The sequence below is a fragment of the Arvicola amphibius genome, chromosome 12 (assembly GCF_903992535.2).
Source record: "Arvicola amphibius chromosome 12, mArvAmp1.2, whole genome shotgun sequence".
Lineage (NCBI taxonomy): Eukaryota > Metazoa > Chordata > Mammalia > Rodentia > Cricetidae > Arvicola > Arvicola amphibius.
Window position 1 is genome coordinate 94,056,609 of NC_052058.2, and position 20,765 is coordinate 94,077,373.

Here is a 20,765-nt window from a genome sequence, read left to right on the forward strand (position 1 = left end):
TTAGTACACTGTATTTCAAATGTGTATCATGTTCCTTCTATATTATTATCATCATCACTATCATAATTGTGTGTGTGTGTATCCACATAGTGTTGGGGGACAGAGACATGTAAGCCGTAGTGGGCATGTGGAGGACAGAGAACTCTACAGAATTGTCCCCTTCCACCTTTCCATGGGCACATGCAGGTCACGAAACCTCTTCCAGCTTAGCCATCTCCCGGGTCCTTTATCTAAATTCTTCTTCTAAATACATCCCTCTGGTGCCTCCTTCCTTCCAGATCCCATCCAAATAACAACCGTCATTTCCTTTTTTTCTGTCAGCCTGCTCTAATTTTTCTCTATGTTTCTCTGTATTAGAATCAAACTGCCAGATGAGAACATTGGACAGCGGGATTGGAACCTTCCCTCTCCCAGACTCAGGAAACCGCTCAATGGGACGATACACATGCCAGCAGGACTCGCCAGAGGACCCTGAGCCCCTCCCACCTCTCCATCCAACCTCGTCCGTAGTACCATCCTCTGCCAGAGCCCAAACCCTTGAACCTGAAGTGCCTTGCTCCACAGACAGCCAGAGTTCCTCCGAGTCCACCATCATCCATTCCGTATCTGACCCCAGCATGATGGCCAGAGGGATGCAGAGTCACCTGCCCAAGCCCACCTCCTCAGGTAAAGTGCCATCTACTGTCCAATGAAATTGTTCACATCATAATAGCATGTTTGCTGATGAACGTGTGAAACTACCCAGCAGGAAATCTCTGCATACCCTCAACCAAAAAGTGGAGCAACACACACAAGACCTTACCAGGGGCTGGGGAGATAGTTCAGTGGGTAAAGTAGTTAAGTTTGCAAATGCAAGAATCCTAGTTCAGTTACTAGAACCCATGTAAAGAAGCATAAAATCTGTCATCTCAGTGCTGAAGAGTTAGAGAAAGACCAGTCCCAGGGGTTGCTCACCAGCAAGTCTAGACAGATCAACAAACACCACGATAGTGGGAGATTCTGTACAAGGTACCTGAAGAAAAACACCTGAAGTTTCTGTCTGTTCTCCACCCAGCAGAGCACACACATGCACACAACACACATTCACAGCACACACACACATGAACACATTCATAAACATACATCCACTAATTAACAAAATGACATCAACTTTTAGTATTATGTTTAGGGGTGGGCATTTCTAAGAGGAAACAGCACACCAATAGATGTCTCGTAAATTGAAGAAACAAAAACATGCAATATATATTCATAGGATTTTATCTTTAAAAAATCTCCAAGTAGGACTTATTGAATACAGGGGTTGGAGAGATGGTTCAGCAGTTTAGGGTGTTTACTGCTCTTGAAGAGGTCCTGAGTTCGGTTCCCAGAACTGTCATTGAGCAACTCAAAACAGCCTGTAACTCCAGGGAATCCAGGGCCCCTGCGGGTACTGCACTAAAGTATACATGCCTGCCCAGAAACATCTCCACGCATAATTAAAAATAAATCTTTTTAAAGAGGATATATTGAATATAGAACAAGTTAGCCCCAACACATTGATGTAAGTGGAATGTTGTGTGCCCGCTAAGCAGAAACTGTAAGTCTCTTGACATAGTTCTATCTCGCTAATGTTCATTTACACGCAGCTGAACTATAAAGACTTAGTTTGATTGATCAGCAGCAGATTGTGTGTTGACTGCAGAGGAAAGTGGCTGGCCTTCCCATCGAGACCTGCCTGCAATCAATGGAAAGAAGCTTTTATGAGGAGAGACAAGGCCAAGCTAAGGGTCAAAGTTTTTTTCATTGTTCCCTCGATTAAAAATATTTATTGCAGACCTGGATGATGCCCAATAATTCTTAACATGTGTGGTTGTGGCTCTGACAAGGCGGGTATAAGCACATGAACCAGAACTCTGAAACAGTGCTTTCTTTATGGCTAGAGGACCAGAAAGGAGCCACATATGAAGGTTATAATATAGGTTTCTGAGTATTTAGAAGAGAAGGCTGTTAATTAAACAAGTTTGAATGGAGGTATCAGACTGTTCCTGTGACTAAATTCTTCACACAGAGATAGCAATGGCCAAGGGGCCTCATCAGGACTTGCACTCCTTCCCAGGCAAGGTTACATTTTTAAAGGCCGTAATGCATATTATTTTTGAAATAAGTGCAGTGTTAATTAATGGCACAGCCTCCCGAGCTTCAGGGGCGAAATCTTAGTTATAGATTATGTGCTCTATGCCTGAATAGTCGCATGTGTGACCTCAATTCGGCAGCGGGCTGCCGAGTAGACTCCATGATTAAACACTGTCATTATAACAAATTGAATAGAAACCACAAGCTTTGAATTGCTTCATAAGAAGAGGACAGGAAGGAGATTGTTCTGATCTTGCCACTTACATACGCGGCATCCAAATCCCAAGGCTTGCGTCTTAATTAAATTGCCACAAAGAGTTTGTGAAAAGGTACTGTCTGGGGACAGTGAAGGGAGCAGACAGGAGGCCATCTTAGGGTCACCCACCATAAAGTCGCCTGTCCGTGACACCCATGGAAGCAGGGGTGCTTTCTGATGTGTTTCTCAGTGACCAGTTGTTGGGTGAAAAATTGCGCAGTGCAGAAGTTTTGGGAACAAAAGGAAAACGGGATTCCCCTTCCTTCCTTTCCAAGAGCCACTTCCTGTGTGATTTCCACAATTGAACATGGCCTTTTTCTTGTCCCCATTTCAAGCCTGGAGGCGTGTGAGCACGCCTCGTCTCGCAATGTTGGTGAAAGCATAGTTGTCTCTTCTTCTCACCTAAGCAGACCGCTAGGGCGGGCTTGGTGGCATGTCCTATTGATAAATAGGGTGGTTTCTTAACTTATTTTTTTACAGTTTTCATACAGGTGTATATTGTGTGTTGTGCCTGCTCCTCTTCATATTTCCTCCACCCTCTTTCCTTGTCCTTCTCTCTCCTACCAGTTCCCTTTGTCCCCCTACATTCTTTCCTTTCTATATGTCATCTGTAATATATGGCTTTGTGTAGCTATATAAAATATAAGAACTACATGCATGATAGAAAACATACAGTGTTTGTCTTTCTGAGATGGGCACAGTTTGCTTAATATTTATTTCTGGCTGCATTGTTCTCCTGAAAATTACTTTCATTCTTCTTGTGCACGTTTTCATTGGATGGTCCAGATCTACATCTATCTGTGTGTGTCGCCATCTATATCTATAGACATATATGCCACAATGAGACAGTAACTTGCAAAACACCTTCCTTCATCATTCTAAGAAGGGAGTCCCCGTTAGGATCCTTCAGCTTCAACAGCAAACACAGGAGAAGCATGTCATTGTCACTAGCCCTCAGAAGATTATAAATCAAAACACATTAAATCCTATCCTACCACGGTTGGAATAAGGGTAGCAACAAAAGCTAATGAGGAAGTGGACTGAAGGGAATCCTTATGCACTGCTAGTGGTAACGTAAATGCAGCTAGTATGGAAGTCAGTACAGAGATCCCTCAAAAGCCTAGTCAGTCTTCCATAGGACCCTGTGATTCCAGTCCTGCGTATTTCTCCAAAGGACTCTGAAACAAGACATCTCAGAGTCCCTTGTACATCAATTCTCACTGCAGCACTGGTCGCAAGCGCTAACTCATGGAACCAGCCTAGGTATCCATCAGCAGCAGAAAGGATAAGGAAAATGTGGCTTTGATACACAATGGAAATTTATTCACTTACAGTGAAGAACAAAATCGTGTCATTTGCAGGAAGATGCATGCAGCTGCGGATAAGCATACTAAGAGAGTGACGCCCATCTCAGAAAGGCAAATAGCATATGTCTCTTCTGATTTTCATGTAGATACGTAAAGTTGTGTGTGCATGTGTGTGTATGAGCGCGTGCATGCGTGCGTGCGTGTATGTGTGTGTGTGTGTAGTGAAAGTAGAAGAAAAACCATGTGGGGCACAAAACGAACTAACAGGAGTGAGAGGAAGCTGATTGAGATTACAAAGAAAAATATGCTCCGCACACACACATACACACACACACACACACACACACGCACACACACATATATATGTATACATGGAAAAACTTTAAAGAAAAAAACAGCAAAGGAAAACAAGGATCCTCTACTCAGTGATGGTTGGGAAAGGCTGAAAACTAAGATCCTCTCCCTGGAAATCTGGGATGTTCTCTAGTATTAATCATCTAAACAAGTTCTCTTCTCATTGCTGTGATACAGTCCCCAGACAAAAACAACCTAAGAGAAAAAGGGTTTTACAGTGGTCACAGTTCCAAGGATCTGTAACCTATCACAGTGGGGAAGGCACAACAGCTGGGAGGGAAGCCATAGCAACAGGAGCAAAAGGCAGGCTGGTCACATGGCATCCACACTCAGGAAGCAAGAGAACAGGATGTGGGGCCAGGCTATGATGCATCCAGGCCTCTTCCTAGTGACCTGCTTCCTCCAGTGGGGCCCAACCCTTTGAAAGGTTCCATGTCCTTCTGCAGCAGCACTACCAGCTGGGGACCAAGTGTCCAGATGCATGAGCCTGTGGGAACCATTTCACATTAAAACCACAGCAGCCTCCAAAACGTGTTCATTATTTGGTAAACAGCATGATTTGAAAGATAGCCTTACTGTTTCCTAACAGCTTGCTTGCTCGACCTTTTTTAATATAGAAAACCTCAACCTGTTTAGAAAGATGTCTGGTCCCAGGGCAGTATGCTTTAGGCCTCCTCTGTAGATGTGTATACACAGTTATGCAAATATTTGGGCAACACAGACTCAAATAGGGAGCAGAACGTCAAGAGACCCAACCTTCCCTGTATTCAGACCTTCATATAATTTTCAAATGTCTCCCCTCCTCCTTCCTAAGTTTGCCAAAGGTTGGTGAAAGTGTTTTTTATTTAATGTGCCTTTCTTCATTTAGGAAAAACCAGCTTCCAAAAGCAGAATGAAGCAGAGTCAAAGACGCAGCCTGCTCCATCATTCGACTATACGGAGGATGCAGTGGCGAGTGAGCCCCTTTCAGGGTGGGGTGAAGATGCTACCACCGAAACCCAGGTGAGGGGGTACCATCTGCCTGTCTTCCCTGATTGCAAACACTGAGCTCCGCTCCTTGAACCCTATAGAGATTGATTTAATTTTAAATCAAATCTTGCATTGGTTTGCCAAGTCTGTATCGGTTACTTTTCTCGTCTCTGTGATCAAATACCTGGCAGATATAATAGAAGGGAGAATCGGTTCATTTCGGTTGCGTTTCCAGGGATTTCAGTTCATGGGAGTAGGAGGGCAGAGCAGAATGGTTGCTTTCCAAGGCAACAGAAGCTACAGCTACAAACTTCTTAGCCTGGTGGCAGCTGGGAGGCAGACAGAGCTAGGCTGAAGCCAGAGCTGGGCTGCATCTTCAGATGTCCACACATGGCCCGTGTGAGCCACCTCTGTCATCCAGGCTCCACCTGAAATACTCCATAGCCTCCTGCTGTGTGCTCATTTCAATTTCTGTGACATATACCCCAACCAAAAGCACCTTTGGAAGGAAAGGGTTTCATTGACTTACATGTCCAGCTCATAGACTATGATTGCAAGGGAGTGGAGGCGGGAACTTAAAGCATTACCATATCTGTAGTCAAGAGCCAAGAGAATGAAGTCCTGGATCCCTACTCCCTGCATCTTCTCTCTTACACTGTTCAGGAACCCCGCCTAGGGAATGCTGCTACCGCAATAAACTGAGTCTTCTTATATCAAATTAACAATTAAGGCATTCTTCCACAGACATGCCCACAGGCAAGCTTGTTCTAAATAATCCCTGTCCTCATAGAGACTCTCTCTCATGTAATCACATGTTCTGTCAAGTTCAGTTAAAATTAACCAGCTCACCCATCAAAATACCAACTGGGGGCATAGTCATATAGGAGCCAATCCACATCCAGTTCATAACAACATAGAAACTTTCACCTATGCCTCAGCCTCTGCTCAGAATGAATATTAAATTGGAAGATTATACAGTCGGGAAACGCTTACTTCTTAAAGACCATCTTCCATTTGGGGACTGAAAGGAAGTTATAAACAGGGCAATTATTGTTCTTTTCCTCCCAAGGTTCTGTGTGATTGGACCCCGTGATCAATTTTCTCATGACTCCTAAGATGCAAGGAACAAAACAATAGGATTCAGATCAATGAGAGATTCTTAGATGTTCTGCAAACTAGACACACAGGCCCATGATTTTCTTAATTGCATCATTAAGATGTTTCTGGCGACCCAGGGTAGATCAAATCAAAGCAGACAGCAGAACACAATGTGTTAAGAGTTCACCTGTGAAAAAATGCTGACTGACAGATTTCATGTAGCCCAGACCAACCTTGAATTCATTATATAATTGAGGATGACCCTGAACTCTTTCTCCTACTGCTTCTACCTCCTGAGTGCTGGGATTGCAGGTGTGCACCACCACACCTGGTTCACATGGCATTGGGGATACAACCCAGGGCTTCGTGCACACTAACCAAGCACTCTACAAGCTGAGCTACATCCCCAGCCTTGCTTTTTAATATTTTTGGGGATTGTAATTCACCATTTCCTCCCTCTTTATTCTCTCTAAAACCTTCCCATGTATACTCCCTTACTCTCTTCCAAATCATGGCCTCATTTTCTTTAATTACTCATATATATACATATATATATTATATATATATTGTGTGTGTACATTTCAATATTCTAAAACACATACATATAATTAACATTATACAGACTGAGCAGGTTGTATTTATATATGTAAGAATATATGTGTTTTTAAGTACTGAGAGAGAATGATTTTTCTATTGTCAACCTGCTTCACAAATAAAGCTAGCCAGGGAGGTTGAACTTGTTCATCGTGGTACAAGCAACCGATGGAGCCACATGCCCACCCTGTCAGCTTGCTCTTTTGTATCCTGTTAAATGCAACAAAACACACCTCCTCCCTAGAGCCCTGCCTCCCTGCTCATAAAGCAGTGAAGTAAACCTGCATCTTTTCTTTCAAAGTTGGCTTTCTTTTGCTTGACTGAGAAATGTTAAGAGTCCACTTGTTAACAGGGTCTGCCCACAGATTCAGGGGCTGAGTAGGTGGCCTGGTGGGTGAGGGAGCAAAGAAGTCATTTTGTGACTTTGTTTCCACGGAGCTACCCACTCTAATTTGCCAGCTGAGAAGAAAATATTGTTTCCCCAAGTGAGCTGTCAGGGTCTTGGGCACCGATGACTGCAGGCACAGAGGAAGTAGGAAAGAGGGCAAGCCAGTGTTTTCCTGTAAGCTGAGGGAAGGACTGTAGAGGGACAGCAGGAAAGCCCGGCCTCTGTATGCAAAGACCAGGGGAAGAGAGTCTTAACTCTGCCAGACCCCCTGTATCTGGGTCACTTAAAAGCAAATGATTTGCTCTTGAATCACCAATAGCTGTGGTTACATACAAAAGAAACACAAGACTGGGCATGTCAACATTCCATCATGGAGGAGGGGAGGTAGGTCACACAGCCCCACCCCTGTCTGATGACCTGTAGGAAGTTAATAGTTGTTGGAGAAAGGGGAAACATTCTCTTCAGTGGGGTGGCCAATGGTAAGGTGTCCATTCCAGGAATAACCTACCAGTAACACTCCTGTAGTAACGCCCCAGGCATGCTCCTGCAAACATCCCCTCAGCCCGGCATCCCTAAGAAACCCTACTCAGACATATGTAAGAAACCCTCGTTAAATCAGTAGATGGTGGGGGAGAATGCTAGTAGAAAGGGAACTTGTTGGGAAAAGTAAAAGTATCAGCAGGAGTGAGAGGGGGCAATAGAGGGTAATGGGGTGAATATGGTCAAAGTAATATGTATATATGGAAATGCCATGATGAAACCCATTATATTAAGTAGTACATGCTAATAAAAAGAAGCAAAATACACTGCAGATAAGCTCCTGACTCATTCACTTGGCCACCCCTTGCCATTCTCAGCACTTCTGCTAGTCAGCTCTCTGTTTCTGCAGCATGATGACAGAGCCAGCCAGGCAGCCAGACAGGGTGGCTCACATCTGTAATCCCAGCCACTCCAGAGGTCAGGGCTGAGGGGATCAAGAATAAGAGCACAGCCTGGGCAACATAGTTAAGACCCTGTTTCAAAACTGAGGTTCCAGGGCTAGGACATAACTCAGTAGGAAAGCACTTGCCTAAAATATGGAAGGGCCAAACATTTCATTCCAAGACCGAAGTCGTCATTACCATCAACTTACAAAGAAAGGTCTAGTCCTTGACAACTTGCTTCCCTTGGTGTTCACTATGGAAGAGAAGTGCATCCTGGCAGGAAGCATAGGATAGAGCAGGCTTGCTCACCTCCTGTGAAAGGAAAAGGAAGGAAATGGCTCCCCCATCCAGATTCTTCAAGGCATGATGCTAATGACTTTAAACCTCCCACCAGCCTCCAACAGCACCCAGCTGTGAACCAGGCCGTTACCACATGGGCATTTGAGGGACAATCCTTATCCAAGTCATAGCACCAGCCCTGCCCACTTAGAAAAAAGCAGCTGAATCTCCTTTATTCTGCATAGAGGGCTGCCCCCTCCCAGGCTTCTCTTCTCCAATGAATGCCATGCACCATCACTTTAGAGATTCTGACAGTGTCCTTGGCTAGTCATTGGCTTTGTCTTATCCCGTTTTGGCCATTCCAAAGAGGCCACGTGTGTCTCTGATCTGCATCGTATTTACCTAGTCTGCCCCTAGTACAGTCGCTGTCTTCATCTGGGGTATGTGGCCCCGTTGTCTCCTCCTCTCCCTGTCCCTTCCCCCAGTCAGTTCATTATCTACGTTGCTACCAATGCACACTCCCCCCAAATGCAGTATTCCATGACATGGTCCCTTTGCTTAAAGCTTTCTAGTATTTCTTTGTTATTTACAAAGTCCAATCTCCCAGGAGTCCCCAAACTCATTAGGCTGCACTTATGAACTACACACACCTGTCATATGGCAATCATACCATGGCGAGGTGAATTGTTACTGCAGTTTCAGGCTTTCATGCATGTATGTATTTTATGCTGAGCATATTCCTCCTGTCCTCCCCATGTTTACCATTCCACCTCTGGTTAGTGCCCTTTGTTCCCTAGACACTTTCACATCTCATATATATATATATATATATATATATATATATATATATATATATATAATCTTATATTTCTGTATAAAACCCGAGAACTTCTACTAAGACAAAATACATGGTATTTGTCTTTCTAAGAATAGCTTCATTTACCGAGTGTAATTATCTCAAGATGCATCCATTTCCCTACAAGTAAGTGTCATAACTTCCTTCTTTTTTATGGCTATGAAGAAGTCCATAAAGTATATAGACCACAGTATCCATTCCTCTTTTGTTGGACGCCTAGATTGATCCCATGACTTAGCTATAGTGAATCATATTACAATAGACACTGACGGCTATGCATCTCTGTAAATATGCAGAAGGGCTGGGTCATGCAGTAGTTCCACTTTTAGAAAACCAGTCAAACTACAAGAGCAAGGTGAAGTCCAGTTCCCGCTTTGCCCTGGGGATTTGCCAGGGAAATGTGACTTTTTTTTAACCCATCCACTCACTTAGCATGGTTTCCCTCTGAGAATCATAGCAGGACATTCTAGCAAGGATACTCACATTTGCATAAAAATTGGCTCATCTGAGACTCATGTGTTAAGTAAATCCCCCCCCCGTTCCATTTCTATGCATGATACTGTTTATTCCTCCTTGAATTCCTTCACTCTGTTAATACAGCGTGCAATGGGCTCCTTTGCATTCCAGTCCACAGACCCTGGTATACCTATTGGTACTGGCAAGTCTACTTTAGAAGGCCAGCGGCTTCTTCGGTTTTTCTCATTCATTCCTAACAAGAACTTTGTAAAAGAGATGTTTTGTCTCAGTTTTATAGATGAGGAAATCAAGTACCCCTAACCCGACACTGATTGCTCAAGCTTCACCAAGCTGAATTCACTTAACGGGAATCTCCAAGTGTTTGGGATTCTGTGCTTCTTCCGGAAAGGGATAGTGTTGTGTCTCAGAAATAGACCTTGTGCAAGGTCTGATATGCTATAAAAATTTGATTATTGAATAAATAAATGTCTGGCTCATGAGCCATGTTTGTTGATGATGGCTAATACTGATTTTTAGATACACTTTGTAATGCCACTCTCAGTTAATTCTGGTAAAATAAAGCTTTTGGCTCCCGACCATAGTCACTCAGATGGCCCCCTGGTCAGGGGGTCACAAAACAAAACGAATAGACATGAGCATGAGAGAGGTTTGTGGGAAGGAGTTAGGGAGACAAGGGTGGTGGGGAGATGGGAGAGGATGGATGTGAAGATGCTCACTGTGTGTTGTGGACTTGTGTGGCATTGTCTAAGAACATAATTTTAAGGTTAAAACTTTTGTATTTTGCTCATTCTTTGAGACTTTTTACAATGCTTTTTGATCAGATCTATCCCAGCACTCCTCTTTATGCCCCTCCACACAATTTCTTACTGTCTTCTTCAGAAGTAACCTGTTTCTCCAGTGTGTGCCACCCATATACGCCTGGGTATTAGGCCACCCCCTGGGGCATGACTAAATTATCAGGGACTACACCTTTAAAGAAAACACACTCTCCTTTTCAGGAGCCATCAACTGTCCAAAGCCCCACAGTTAGAGGTGCGGGATTCCCAAATCCTCTTCCACTCCATGCTGGAAGGCTGGCTGGTTGATCGTCTAGAGACAACCACTCAAATTCATGTCCAGAAGGCATTGCTGATGCTCCAGCCTTCTCCAGCCTCTGCCTCCTACAATTATTTTTATTTTCTTCTGTGGTGACCTACTAAGTTCATGTGTAGACTATTTCACATGCATTCATTGCCCACAGAGGCCAGAAGAACATATCAAATCCATTAGAACTTGAGTCATGGAAGGCTGTGAGCCCCTATGTAGGTGTTAGGTACCAAGCCCAGATTCTCTGTAAGAGCAGCAAATGCTCTTAACCACTAAGCTGGCTGTCTAACCCCGTGAAAAAAAATGTCAAATCAAAAATTATTTGTATGCATATATTAATTTTTTATTGATTTTATTGAGCTATATGTTTTTCTCTGCTCCCCTCCCTTACTCTCTACTCCCCTTCCACCCTCTCCTATGGTCTACATGCTCCCAATTTACTCAGGACATCTTGAGTCTTTTTCTCCTTCCCATGTAGATTAGATCCATGTATGTCTCTCTTAGGGTCCTCATTGTTGTCTAGGTTCTCTGGGATTGTGAATTGTAGGCTGGTTTTCTTTGTTTTGTATCTAAAATCCACTTATGAGTGAGTACATATGATATTTGTCTTTCTGGTTCTGGGTTACCTCACTTGATATGATGTTTATTAGATCCACTCATATGCCTGCAAATTTCAAGATGTCATTATTCTTTTCTGCTGTATATTACTCCATTGTATAAATGTACCACATTTTCCTTATCCATTATTCAGTCGAGGAGCATTTAGGTTGTTTCTGAGTTCTTGCTAATACATTAAAATTTTAAAATATCATTTTGGAAAAAATATCTAATCCATTCCTTCTCTAACAAAGGCCATAAAGTATACGTTGGCTTTTTGCTCTGCCTCCCCACATTGTTGTTTGTTTGTTTTTCATTTTTCTATATTATACTGGATGCACTGTGGACTGGGGGAATGATTCAGTCAGTAAAGTGCTTGCCATGCCATTATGAGGGCCCAAGTTCAATACCCAGAACCCTTGTTGACAAAAGCAACCAAAAACACAGTCCAGAGCTGGAAAGACAGAGACAGGCAGATACCTCAGGATTCCTGAATCGTCAGCCCAGCTTCTTGATGCATTCCAAACCAGTGAGAGAGCCTGTCCGTAAGAGTAGGGTGGGCAGCTCCAGTAGAATGATGCCTGAGGTTAACCTCTGGCATACATGCTCTTGTGTGCATGTCATTACATGCAAAAGCACCCCATGGGTGAACAAACATATCCCTATGCACATACAAATCTCCAAATCTGATCGTACTGGTGTCAGCAGATCAGCACAATACGGGGCTCCTTTGAAAGAGGACTCCCTGCTTCTCAGAACCCATGTACACAGAATGCAGTGGTTAAGAGAAACAAGCACAGCTCTGGGACTGGGTTCTCCAGGCCACCTGACCGTGCTCCCCTCATCAAGCTCCAGCTTGCTGAATAAGAAGTGCATTTTCTTCACTTCAAGGTAATTACATCCAACAAATTACAAAGAGCCGGGGCAGCTGAGTTAAAAACAATTGGTTTTGCAGTAATTAGAAAAACACAAGGAAATGATGACTGGGGGACCATATTGAAAGGGACGCTGAGCGATGAGGGCCCCAGTGCCCAGTTCATTCTTCATCTTGAATATTTAGAGATTCACAACTAATTATGCAGAGATGATGAATTTTAAAAACCCTGCCATCACGCCTTCCCAAGGCCAAAGGCTGCCTATTAATAGAGCTATCAGATTTTGCTGTATTATAGAGAATTCACACAAAGTTGCATCTATTTTAAAGTGCTCATGTGGGGCATCACTTAAAGATGACGAATCTGTGTAATGTGCAGAATCAGCATTTGGGTTAAACTAAAATCCAGACTCATTACAGTCACTCCAGATTTCCCCAGACGGATCTGTTGTTTAAAATGGACACTAGATTTAAGAGCTCTCTTAGACAGGACGTTGAACTCCGGTCCTGTGAAGGTGAAGACAGGACGAACCCTGGAGCTCACTGTCTCCCACCACTTGTGCTGAGATTACAAACATGCAGCAGCACACTGCATTTTTAACTATTATTTTTTTTAAAAAAAATATGCATATTTGTGTGGTTTTCTGTGGGAGTGTGTACATATTAGTGCATGTGTTTCCAGAGGCTAGTTGCATTGGATATGCCTGGAGCTGGAGTTATAGATGGTTATCAGCACCGGATATGGGTATTGGGAATCAGACTTAGGTCCTCTAGAAGAACAGAACATGCTCTTAACCCCTGAACCTCTCTCCAGCACACACATCCATACCCACATCTTTATCTTAACTGTAGACCCTGAGGATTGAACTCAAATCTTCATGTTCACAAGGCAAGCTCTTTACCAACTGCCATCTCCCCTGCCCAGTTGCTGTATTTTTGACCAGTCCACTAATGCTCAAACAGAAAGAGAACATGCACTGACGTGCAGGGTTTTGTCACCTGCATGAAGCTGGAGCCAGACTCATGTGAAGTAAGGATCGAAGCCAGTAGTCTTCTCTGACAGCCTCAGCAGAACCCGGATCTCCAGTTTCTCTGCATCTTCATTTAGGGACCTTCAGAAAGCCAACTGCCTCTTAGTTCTTCACTTTGAATCCGTGGCTGGCTGAGGTTTGATGTTTCCGGTGGCCTGAGGTGTCACACGCAATAATGAAACAAACAAAAGCAACCCAGCCAGCTTCCCAAAGTCATGTGGTCAAGAACTAGCTATCAGAAAGAACCCACTGTGCCCTCAGACAGGCTGGAGAGGGGAAGCTGCGACATGACCTGCATTTAATTACTTGAGCAGCGTGCGCAGCGTCAGACCCCTAAGAAAGCAAATGCAGTGATGGACAGAATGAGTTTACCCTCCTGTCCAGAGAGCAGCATGCCGTAGCAAGGACATCACTCAATTAAATTGGACTGCGGGAGATGAAAGAGGTGGAGGCCAAGCCTGGGAACCCTAATGAGACATTTGGAGGGAAAAGATGCAAACCCTCCAGACCCTCCAGAATTTGTCCCCTTTGATGGACGTTCTTGACCCCTGTCATTACCATAGCATCCCCAGAGATTTGCCCCTTGAATTTTCATACACTGTGACTCAAAATATTTTTAAAAAGGAAGAGAGAAAGAAGGAAAGGAAGGAAGGAAGAAAGGGTGTGGCTTTGTTTATACAAATGTACATGCTCCCCTCTGCTTCTTGTAACAGGAGCAGCGTAAGCATGGAATGGTGAGAGCTATAGGGGTTGCTCCTGGAAACCCTAATGTTTATGCAAGCCATATGATCAAGGATGACTTTTTCCTGTGCAGAGTTCTCTAACCTACATAATATATTGAGTGTTCATACCCAGTCGTCAAGCCACTGTGTTGTGTTCTGTGTGGGAAACAGATGGCAATTTCTGGAGATGTTTGGATTGTCACTGCTCCACGAGCCAGGAGCTGCTATCTGGAGCTACTCCAAGGCTGTACTGTATGAAATGCCCCCAACAGCAAAAAGTAAATGGGGGGATATCAGGAGTGACAAGCAGTAGAAATGTTCACCAGGTCAGAGAAGCTGTCAAATGTTTGAGTCAGAGCATAACAGCAGCCACATTCTCTACGCCCAGCAGGGGCACTAAGGCCAGTTCCAGCTGCAAATCCAGCCATTATGATGTGTGTCCTTCAAAAGGGATCTTTTAAATTAAAACTTAAATCATGTGTGTGTGTGTGTGTGTGTGTGTGTGTGTGTGTGTGTGTGTGTGTGTGTGTGATATGTATGTGCATGTTCCTCTGTGAGCGTAGGTGCATGCCTGCCATGGTATGCTTGTAGACGAGGTCGTAGGGATGTCAGGCCTTACCTCCTTCCTTGTAAGACATGGATTCTTGTCCTCTGATGTCTACACCAGGCTAGCTGACCCATGTTCTTTCAGGGAATTTCATGTCTCTGCATCCCATCTACATGCAAGACTACTGAGTATACAGATGTACTCTGTCACGTCCAGCTTTTACAAGGGGTCTATGGACCCAGACTAAAGTCCTCCTTCTTTTTAGGCAAGTGCTTTGCCTATGAAGCCATCTCCTGAGCCTCCTGGACTTGCAGACTTGGCTACTGACCAGTTCCTGGTGGCTTTGTCAGGAGTTAGGAGGATGCTGAGCTGAGCACAGGCTGTCAGAACATGAGAACTGTGAGATCTCTGATTAGTATTGCAGTTCTGTCTCTCTTACAGAACACGTGCCCCGAGGAGGCAGAAATCCTTCACCGACTTAAAAGTGACTATGGGATGCTTAATCCTTACTGTGCTCTAGCGAGGCAGGTAAATTGCAATTAGATGGGAAAAGGAGAGAAAAAAAGAATCATTGTCAACAGGTGTTGGAGGTTCCTTTGGGAACATAGAGTTTCATATTTGGCTTTAAAGTACATAGTGACATTTGGAGAGAGTCCCTTGCCAGAAGTATTCCTACTGAATGGTTAAGACAAAGAAGATTAATAACAATCTAATGAAACCCTCAGGTAGATCTATACGAGACACTTCCTTGAAGAAGTGGGGCAATTAGAGTAAAGATGAAGAAAGATGTTTCTAGAATTATTGTAGTGTGTAAGAGAGGAAAGCCACAGAAAGCCGTTGAGGTGCTGGAAGGGAGGTGCATTTGTTACTTGTCTCATTGCTATGACAAAACAGCTGGAAAACAACTTAAAGAAAGAAGGGTTTACTTTGCTTATCGTTCCGAGGGGACATAGACCATCCCGGCAGAGGAGGTGTGATGGCAGGAGCAGGAGGTGCCGGCTCACGTGACATCCACAGTCAGGATGCAGGAGATGAATGCTGGTGTCAGCTCACTTTCTTCTTTTATTATCCAGCCTAGACCACAGCCCATGGGATGGTGCCATCCACATTGAGGGTGGGTTTTCCCCACCTCCATTAGTCTAATCTAGAAAGTCCCCACAGATATGTCCAGAGATTTATCTCATAGATCCTGTCAGTACTAGACATCACAGATCAAAGCAGATATGTTCATGTTGTCCTGGGTACCTTACTCTGAGACTTTAAGAATCTAGGAAGAAACTACTTCAAACATTCTCTCAGTCTACCTGCCCCCTCTTTAGCCCTAAACCTAGAAATATATGCTTACTATATATTTATCTTATCTTAGGGGAGGGTGTGCTTCCTTCCTAATCAGCAACCAGAAGTCTTACCAAGAAAATGATCAGCCATTATTCAGTGTCTCACACAATGGGATCCTTTCTAGAACTCTAGAATCCATAGTCCCAAGCCATCTGGCTGTGTGCCCATGATGCCCATGTCTGGAAAGGACACCTGATCTCTAGCCTTGGTTGTTTTGGTTATTGACTGCATGATCTCTGATGGGAGATGCTGGCCTCTCTGAGCATTCCTTCCCTCTGCCACATAACATCCCAACTTGCCCTGTCGCCAAGGCATATTTCAAATATGACAGTAGACTATAGAATTTTACCCCACAGAGTGCTCAAAAGGTGGGAGTTATTCTCTAGCAAAAAGCAAGAGAATATGGGTTGGGCAGTGTACATCTGCAATTACCACTGACTGGAAGGCTGAGGCAGGAGTTCAAGCCCAGCATGGACTACACAATAAGACTGATCTCAAAATAAAAATTAAAAGGGCTGAGAATAAAGCTCAATAATAGAATGTTTGCCTAGTATGTGCTGGGCCCCAAGTTCAGTCCCTAGCAGTGAACAAACAAAGGAAGGGAAGCAAAAGAAGGAAAAATATGGAATAATTTAAAGTTTAGAATGTTCAAATAAGAGAGCACAGAGCACAGGGACTTTAGAATAATGTGTAAGTGGAATAATATAAAGCTGAAGCCCCAGAAAGGTAAGCCCCTCGTAAATTAGCCAGAGTTCTACAGTTTCATTAGGGGAAATATCTGCTGTTCAAATTCATTCTGAGAAAGAAGGAACTGATTTAAACTTCCCTGAAACAAGGCCAGCAGCAGTCTCCTTCCTTCGTATTTACTCTCGCAGTGAGCAGTAATATCCCAAACCATCACTCAGCGGCACTATGTACAGACGACCCTGGATGGGGTTGGGAAATTCGGTGAGGCTAAATCAGAGAGAGGGGAGGTCTGTGTTTAATTAGAACAGGGGTTTGTATGATAAAGGGCTAAATCAACTCTCTCTCTCTCTCTCTCTCTCTCTCTCTCTCTCTCTCTCTCTCTCGGATTTAATTAGAGAAGAAGACTTCCTTTCCACGGGCTGAGCTGGTTCTGGACTATTTGCACACAAAAAGGAGCTGGGGAACTGACTCCCGGCTTCCCTATTGTCTTGCTTGACTGTTTAGGAAGCCCCCACCTCAGAGGCATCATTTGAAGTGTTTCTTCTCTCCTGCTCAAGTTTTTCTTGAATCTCTCTTTTGTCTTGGTTTGTTCAGTTCTTCCTATGCTGTGGTGTTCCTTCTATGCTGGCTAATTTTATGTCCACTTGATCCAAGCTAGAGTCGTTTTAGAAGAGGGAACCTCAACTGAGAAGACTCTCCCAGTAGAGTGGCCTGTGGACAAGCCGATGGTATAGTTTCCTAATTGATGGTTGATATAGGTGGGCCCAGCTTATTATGAGCACTGCCACCCCTGGTCTATTGGTCTTGGATTCTATTTTAAAAAGCAAGATGACCAGTCCATGAGGAGGAGGCCAGTATGTTGACAGGGATTTCTGTCTAGCCCGATCCTGCAGCCATTCAGTCCCAAAGAAACACACAGAGGTCTACATTAGTTATAAACTGGTTGGCATATTATCGCAGGCTTCTTATAACTCTTATAACTTATATTAGCCCATAATTCTTTTCTGTGTTAGCCATGTGGCTTGGTACCTTTGTCAGCGAGGCATTCTCATCTTGTTTCCTCTGTGTCTAGGTGATGACTGCAGACTGCATCTTTCTTCTTTCCAGAATTCTTCTGTTCTCCTTGCTCTGCCTCTACTTCCTGCCTGACTACTGGCCAATCAGCGTTTTATTAAAAATAATAAAGTGACAGGATAAAAGACCAGTGTCCCACAGCACTCCCACCCCCTTTTTAAAACAAAAATTCTAAATCTAATCTCCTTTGTTTAGCTCTTTGTCCAGACCATTATCCATAACATTGTAACCAACATTCTAAAGTAAGATAAATATCCATAATCCATTTTTGGGGAATATGGGTATAGTTTTCCAGGCTACTTCCTGCTGACTGGGGTGCTGATATTTTATGGGGACCTAAAGAAAATTTTGAATTATGGTCAAGTCTTGGCTGGAATAATCTGTGAGGCTTGATCATCTCAGCCATCAGTCTTGAAACTGTTCTAGATGTAGAACTGAGAATCTGGGCCATCTGCACCTATTGGAGATTTCTCAAGGGGTCTTCCATGGTCAACCCTGATTTTTATTAATCCACAATGAATCCACAGCCTCTCATTTCCTATGGAAACAAAAGCAAAACCTCTTCTCCAAAGTAACATACCTTTAGACTTCAATTTTAAAGTCAAGGCATTTTCAAAATATACATGTTGAATTAATCCAGCAACATTTATAAACAAATATCTCTTAGCAGCTGTTGCTTCTTCCTCAGCAGTCAAACAATTCAGAGACAACACAATAATATACAGTATCCAGATTCTCTGTGTGTTTTTATCTGTATTTTATTCATTTTAAACTCTATTTCTTTTATTTTTATTATTATTTTTGGCTTTTTGAGACTAGGTTTGTCTGTGTATCTTTGGCAATCCTGGCATTTACTCTGTAGACCAGGTTGTCCTTGAACTCACAGAGATCCACCTGCCTCTGCCTCCCAAGTGTTGGGATTAAAGGTGTATGACGCCACACCTTGAACTCACAGAGATCTGCCTGCCTTTGCATTCCAAGTGTTGAGACTAAAGGTGTGTGCTACCACACCCAACTACTCTCTTTCTTTTTTGTTTTAATTGTAAGGACTTTGTTCTTTTTCTTTTCTCTCCCAAGCCAACATATATTTTTAAACACACTATAAACCATTTAGAGGTTTCTTTTGTATGAATCTATCTCTCTTTTTCTGACCACATGAGTCTTTAATTTGCTAAGCGATATGGCTAGAATTAGAGCCATGGCCTTGATGGTTGGATCCACCCCATTTCATAGCTTTCTGAGAGTCTAGCCTCATGATGGAGGTACTGGTTTATTGGCAGAACTCTATAGAGTTTCAAGGTCCCTGCTACCAAGAAACATCAACACTATTTAAGTGTTTGGAGGTAGGGCCTCCTAAAGGAGCTGCAAGGTTTTTGCAGCTAAAGCTGGGTCAGGAAATCTCTCTTAAATGAGACACACTGCCTCTAGCAAACAGAGCCCACCTGAGACAATACTGCTAACAAAAAGTCATGCTTAACTTTGTTCTTTTGTGTCTAGAATTCCTTCCCAAATTCTTTCAGGTTTTAAGTGGATTTAGCTGTCCACGTTGGCACCATTTGTTGACAGGGATTTCTGTCCTGCCTGGTCCTGTAGCCATTCAGTCCCCCAAAAACAGACAGAGGTCTACATTAATTATAAACTGATTGACCTATTAGCTCAGGCTTCTTATAACTCTTATAACTTATTTTAGCCCATAGTTCTTGTCTGTGTTAGCCATGTGGCTTGGTACCTTTCATCGAGGTATTCTCATCTTGCTTCCTCTGTGTCTGGGTGACCACTGCAGACTGTATCTTTCCTCTTCCTAGAATTCTCCTGTTCTCCTTGCTCTGCCTCTACTCCCTACCTGGTTGCCCTGCATATACTTCCTGCCTGGCTACTGGCCAATATGCATTTTACTAAAAATAATCCAGGTGAACAGGATAAAAGGCCATTGTCCCACAGCACCATTAAGTACCACTCCTCTGTGGCTTTCGCTTTAGTTCCTGCCTTGAGTTCCTGCCCTGATTTCCTTCTGTGATGGACTATGGTGTGGAACTGTAAGCTCAAACAAACCCTTTCCTCCAAAGTTGCTTTGGTCATGGTGTTTATCACAGCAGAGAAGCCCTAACTGAGACACCTCTCACATGGTTCCTCTAAATATATTTCTAAGTGTGGCTAGGATTCTTCAGAAGACAATACTGTAGGATCAGTTGTGACGTTGTGGAAGACCAGAAGCTGTGTGGACACCGATCATTTCACCCCGAGTCCCAAGAAATGTTTGCAGTGCATAAAAGGATCTCAACAGGGAAAGCCCTTGCCATGCATGTGTGAGGACTGGAGTTTGGTTCAAAAAAATACATATATAAAGTTGAATGCAGTAGCATGCATGAATATTTCTAGTGCTCTGCCAGATGGCAGACCCATTGGAAATTTTCCAGAAACTCACAGGACAGCTAGCCTGGCATACACATTGGCAAAATACATAAGACTCTGCTCATACAAGGTGGTTAGTGAGACCCAATGTCTGAGGCTGCATTTTGACCTCCACGTGGGTGCTGTCTCTCCCTCTCTCTGTCTCTCTGTCTCTGTCTCTGTCTCTGTCTCTCTCTCTCTCTCTCTCTCTCTCTCTCACACACACACACACACACACACACGCTCACGCACACCACGGTCACCCCGGATCACTAAGAACTTGTGATTGTGTGGTAGCCTTCATGTCTCTCTCTCTCTCTCTCTCTCTCTCTCTCTCTCTCTCTCTCTCTCTCTCTCTCTCACACACACACACACACACACACACACACACACCACGGTCACCCCGGATCACTAAGAACTTGTGATTGTGTGGTAGCCTTCATCTCTCTCTCTCTCTCTCTCTCTCTCTCTCTCACACACACACACACACACACACACACACACGCACACACCACGGTTACCCCGGATCACTAAGAACTTGTGATTGTGTGGTAGCCTTCATGTCTCTCTCTCTCTCTCTCTGTCTCTCTCTCTGTCTCTCTGTCTCTCTCTCTCTCTCTCTCTCTCTCTCTCTCTCTCTCACACACACACACACACACACACACACACACACACACCACGGTCACCCGGATCACTAAGAACTTGTGATTGTGTGGTAGCCTTCATGCACTCGTGACAAAACAGCCACTGTGAAAAGCTCGCGAGAGAAAGAATTTACTTTGCTCCATGGTTTCAGTCCATGAAG

General features: G+C 43.7%; 1 protein-coding gene across 1 annotated transcript in view; it reads left to right on the forward strand.

Moving 5' to 3' along the window:
- Window positions 1–20,765, forward strand: part of Nckap5 (NCK associated protein 5) — a 799,776-nt gene that overhangs the window by 733,014 nt on the left and 45,997 nt on the right. The window contains exons 14-15 of the mRNA XM_038349244.1: window positions 358–666; window positions 4,898–5,031. Coding sequence (XP_038205172.1) covers window positions 358–666; window positions 4,898–5,031 — 443 coding nt within the window. The remainder of the gene's footprint in view (window positions 1–357; window positions 667–4,897; window positions 5,032–20,765) is intronic.